Genomic DNA, 5,444 nt, shown 5'->3' on the forward strand with positions numbered 1-5,444 from the left:
GGGGGGGAGAGATGGAGGTCGGCCCTGCTCGGAGGGGTGCGCTGCGGGGTTGCGCTACGCTCGGCCGGAGCACGCCCGTTGAGCCCGTATAGGCGCGGCGCAGGGATATGAGCAAGGCCAAGACCTCAGCCGGCGCCAGATTTGAATTTCTGAAAGGAAGGGGGTAAAGGAGAAGGGCGAAAAGAAATAGAGCAGAATTAACAATACAAATATCTTAATATTTCACGTACAAAGGATTTTTGTTAACAATTCCTGTGGACAGTGAACAATTTCTGATGAATTCCCATCAACTTAAGAGAATCTGATCCATGAGTGTCGCCATAAAGCGAACATGAAAATAGAACTAAGAATGAGCTGAGCCCAAGATTTACATTAAAACATTTTTTTTACTTTTTGGCAACTTGGTTTAACAATAATACCCACCCTAGCTGGCTTCAAGTTTGAAAAGGAAAAGAACATAAAATAAGCATTAAAACGGTCTGAAACAAAGGATCCTAAAACAAAAGCTTTCCATGAAAACAAACACAAAATATTTCTAAAAGAAATGAATGGCATGTATTTTCTTCTCAAAACAAATCGTCATGATAATGAGATACCTTGTAATCACATTCTATGAAATAACAAAAAAAAAAAATGATAAAAAAACACTTTGAAATGATTCAGTTTGATAACACCAAACCTTTTATGAAGGAAAAAAAAAGAAAAAACACATTTCATTTTAAGTCCACATTCCAAAAGAAGTGTCTCACTCAAAATTGGAGGCACTCCTTTGGACTGATTTTATCATCATGGTCTCAAAATCACAGCATAAGAATACTCATCTCACGGTTCAGACTTTTAGTTGTTCTCTGTTGTAAAGTTGTTTTTTTTTTTTTTTTAATTGTTTTTAAAATGTAACTCATACTCCAACGTTGCCACATTAAAACTAAGGATCAGTTTAAAATTGGCTTTTTCTTGAGGTTAAGAGAAAGTTCCATAATAATGATATAAGATTGATCATTCCAGTATTAGCAACAATTTATAAAGAATATTGTTCAGAATCTACACTAACAGCAGATTACAGGGAAACACAGTACTATTCCAAACATCAATTAGGAAAAGTATAAAGACCAGAGAAACAGAATGAACTTTATGTAAAATAAGGTAAAGTAATAAAAACGCTTTCCAGACAAATAGCAATATTCGTCAAAAGGGGAAAAATAGTTTCATAAATCACATAGGTACAATTTCATCATTCTATTGAGCTGCAACCCAAAAATATTGATTGCAATAATACTTACAAATGTTTCACAAGAAACAACTCTTTACTTATTGTAGGACTGCCCATAGAGCACAAAGCACACATATTTCATAACCACATACTATCCAAAAATTTAATACTTATCTGAAAGAGCTAAAATTTCATTGCCCAGCTCAGGATAGTTCCTAGAAGAATGTGTTCAAGCAGAAAATCTCTTGCTTTCATACAAGCGTATACCCTTTACACGTTTTTTCAAAACCTCCTAAAACCCCTGCTGGAAAAAGAGGAACCCTTTACAACAAGGGGAAAAGAAATAAATATATCCTTCAAATCCTTTCTAGCTGGAGTCTTCTTATCACCCTCATTATGGAATATTAAAAATAATAATTAACCAACCATTCAGAGTGGTACAGTAGTCAGTCCCAACTAAAATAGTACATGGTGAAAAAAAAATAAAGCATCCTGGCCCACATCCGACTAGAGCTGGGGATAACATAGCATTCACAAGCCTAGCACACCCATGATTAAATTAAAACCATCAAAACAACCTAAAGACAACCATTTGTTGATAGCAAGGAAGATGCTTAACATCACTGATAGAAATATCATGCTATAAGATCCTCCTTCTGCACATTTGATCTTAAGTGGTATTGGATTATAATGCAGTTACGATGCACAAGAAAATAACAAGAAGAATTTTGCTAAAGTGAGGGATTTCTTGTTTATAATTTTTTTAGGGTCTTTGGAATAATGCCTAACAAAAGAATACTTCACAAGTACATAAGGATCATGAACAACAATGAAGAAGCAGAACATTCATAGGCATGTAGGAACTGTGCTGCACCAAACTGAGAGCATACTTCTAAAATGAGAAAAAGTAACTAATGCTTCAGTGGTTAAAAGAGTCAATTGTTCCAGCTTAGCATAAACTGTCCAGTACTCTTCTTCGAAGACAGCATTATAAAAACTAGAACAATTAGGAGGTAGTCCTCAGGATCGTGGAGGTTCAACATCAAAATCTAAAACTAAAACTTTTGTTTCTTCAGTCCCATTGCGGCTTCCTACCGCACAAACTAGCTTAGTTTCACTTGCTCGGATTCGCCAGACGACTCCCCCAGCTCCACCACTTTCCAATGCCACTAGGTTACGAACAAATTCACCTAAAAATGTATGACATTCATAAGTTAGTAGAAATAAAATATTGTTGCACATTAAAATTATTTAAAAAAGAAAAACTTTACTCACCAGTCTTAACATCCCAGAGTTTCACTGTGCCATCATCTGATGAGGTAATTACAAAACGGCTATTGAACTGAAGGCAGGTAACAGCAGACTGATGTTTATTAGGACCTGCAAGAGATAGATCACAGATGTAAGACCTCAGAATGAACAAGTTGATATTACTGAAGAACCTAACAGATAGCAAGTATTACCTGATAGAGTTTGAAGGCATTGCCCACTGACAATGTCCCATACTTTAACAGTGGAATCAGCATTACCAGACACAAGTATATTATTCCGCAACTCCATTCCAGATGTTAAAGACTGATGGCCCATCAAGGTGTGTCTGCAGGCACCTGTTTCAACTTCCCACACTCTTATACTTGTATCCAGTGATCCACTGACTACATGAACCCCATCGAACTAGAAGTAAAAAGGACACATGTATTTTTACATGAATATCATAAAAAGATAATCAACATCACTTAGTTTTGCAACATACCTGTAATGAATACACCCTGTTTGTATGACCCTCTAATGTGTACAGACACTCTTCCCTTTCAGGATCCCAGACTTTAACCATATGATCATAGGCACCACTGACAACAAGCCGTCCATCATATTGAACACACCGGACAGCAGCCATATGCCCTACAAGCATGTGCAGGCATTCTCCAGCTTCAATATCCCAAACACGTAGTGTTGCATCTCGAGAACCACTCACTACCCTGCGATTTAAATTACCATAAAAATGATCAGTTTACCATGTACATTGGTTGATTTAGGTCAACACTAATCATAAAAAATGAGAAAGATCTTTACTTTTTGCCATGAAGGTGCATGCACCTCACTGTTGAGGTATGGCCGTATAGTGTATGAAGGCAACATCCTGAGTCAGCATCCCACACTTTCAGTGTTCGGTCGGTGCTTCCCGAGATGATGATGTTTCCAGACATCTGAGAAGACCACACGCCACCAGTATGGCCAACAAGAGTCCTCACACACTGTAAAAGAATAACCGCTAATGTCAGCAGACATGTGCAACAGACACATATCAAAACCTAGTACCACGTGCAAAAACCTACCCTTCCTGTAGTAAGAGACCAAACTTTTAGAGTATTGTCATCAGAGCCACTAACAATTCGGTTGCCCGAGAACTGAAGGCAAGTAATTACGTGGTCATCATGGCCCTTTAATTCTTTGGGGGTCCGAATCGGTTTTGTTCTCCAGTTCATCTCAATTGCATGTTGACGCATGTACTCAGCCTGGAAACACAAGAATTAGTTAACACTTTCCATGCTGACGGATCCAGATCTGTATTATTAAGGGCTCAATGTGAAGTCAGAATGAACAGGGTAGTTAAGGAAGTCAGAGATAAGGGTAAATGATAACTCAAAATTTCCACCAATATGAACCTTCTTGTGGCAAATTTTTAGGCATATGCATCTGATTGATAGGCATGCATGATATATCTCTGTTCATTGTAAAATACGATGTTTGCGATTAAACTTTGCAAGACGTTCACCCATTCCCAACCAACACAATCAACTTATCGAGAATCACTTTTTTGACATGGAACACACATGACAACACAGAGAATGGCTCCTACCATCCACCACTCTAAAACTGACAAAAGCGTACACATTCATTTGGCTTACTGACATTTGAACATTCATTCTTAAGCAGCAAGCTTGCAGCATTTGTGACTAAAGGTACCTCTCCCTCCTCCTCTTCAACCTTTGACGACAGGGACATAATATCTGATATGACTTTAATTCCTACCCTCTAAAAATATGTAAAACTTTTGAGGGCAAGTTCCATCACATGAACATGATGGTTAACCAATCATTTGATCTTTCGTTCAAAAGCTTTTAAAGTGAGAAGTGGATCACGGGCCTGTCTTAGATAGCGACGGCATAGCGGCGTAGTACTGTAGGAGACGGCCTTGACAGCGCCGGGCGACGTCAACGGGAGGCGCGGGCGGTGGCAGCCAAGCAAATGACTGTCCTCGGTACGACGTATCATGAACAAAATCCAACCCAACTAAACTTCTTGGATATTAAGCAGAAATTTTCACTTTGGATGAAACCCAAACTGTTTGCCACAATTTTCATCCATCGAGCATGTATAAACGCTGACCTATAGAGACTGGCTTTTCATCCATCCACTTAAGCACTGTAGAATATATAATTGGTACGTAGAATTGTGGTGCAAAATGTACAGAAGACAATTTTGATAAAGAAACCACATTATGTTAGGTGTTATTCAAAAACTGTCATCATTTTTCAAAATAATGAATATTCTGAAGATAATTGCTACTCTCATCTTAACCGCTATACCCTTGTTGGTAAATATATTTTTTCCCTTGTAATCCAGGTGTTGGACTTATAGAACCCAACAACATTTCTGTACATTCCCTAAACACACTCAATATTAATGAGACAACTGAAACCTCTTCAGATCCCTGGTCCTGAAGTCTCACTTAGCTAAGCAATAACACCCGGAGCAGGGGAAGAGTTAATGTTAATACTTCAGGTCAAAACTTACTTTCCATGGTGAAATATTGATCCCAATTTTCTTGCGCCGCTGACTTGCCTCACGGAGCTCTTTGATGCCCTCTGCTCGACACTTCTCTCTCCACAAAAGATTATCGTCAGCCAGGAACCGCCAATTTCGGCAGGTTTGAGCAGCACGTAAGAGATCTTTGGGTTCAAGGAAGCTCAGTACATACAAAGCCAACTGTAAAATAAGAAAGATTCTTGAAGTATATGCATGAGAAATTTCTCGATCAACACTTTAGCTGGAATATGCCCATACCTCTTTTGGTAACAAGGATATGAAATCTCGTTGAAATTGTGGTTCAATTACTTCCAACATATGCCTAACCTGCATTGGCTCACACGATTCAATTAGTCGGTCAATAGCCATGAGCCTCTCTGAATTCCGCCAGTGCTAAATTTGAAAAAATATAGAAAGTTAAATA

General features: G+C 38.4%; 1 protein-coding gene across 2 annotated transcripts in view; it reads right to left on the reverse strand.

The window, feature by feature from the left end:
• Positions 1–197: 197 nt before the first annotated feature.
• The window catches only part of LOC113203842 (F-box/WD repeat-containing protein 7), a 17,483-nt gene continuing 12,236 nt past the window's right edge, over positions 198–5,444 (reverse strand). For both annotated transcript variants that reach the window (XM_052275301.1, XM_052275308.1), the window contains exons 5-12: positions 5,279–5,413; positions 5,009–5,200; positions 3,547–3,726; positions 3,284–3,465; positions 2,964–3,189; positions 2,674–2,884; positions 2,486–2,590; positions 198–2,400 (exon numbers count right to left, since the gene is read on the reverse strand). In XM_052275301.1, the coding sequence (XP_052131261.1) occupies positions 2,231–2,400; positions 2,486–2,590; positions 2,674–2,884; positions 2,964–3,189; positions 3,284–3,465; positions 3,547–3,726; positions 5,009–5,200; positions 5,279–5,413 (1,401 nt within the window). In that variant the 3' untranslated portion in view covers positions 198–2,230. The remainder of the gene's footprint in view (positions 2,401–2,485; positions 2,591–2,673; positions 2,885–2,963; positions 3,190–3,283; positions 3,466–3,546; positions 3,727–5,008; positions 5,201–5,278; positions 5,414–5,444) is intronic.

The sequence above is a fragment of the Frankliniella occidentalis genome, unplaced genomic scaffold (genome assembly GCF_000697945.3).
Source record: "Frankliniella occidentalis isolate FOCC.00 unplaced genomic scaffold, Focc_3.1 Scaffold8, whole genome shotgun sequence".
Lineage (NCBI taxonomy): Eukaryota > Metazoa > Arthropoda > Insecta > Thysanoptera > Thripidae > Frankliniella > Frankliniella occidentalis.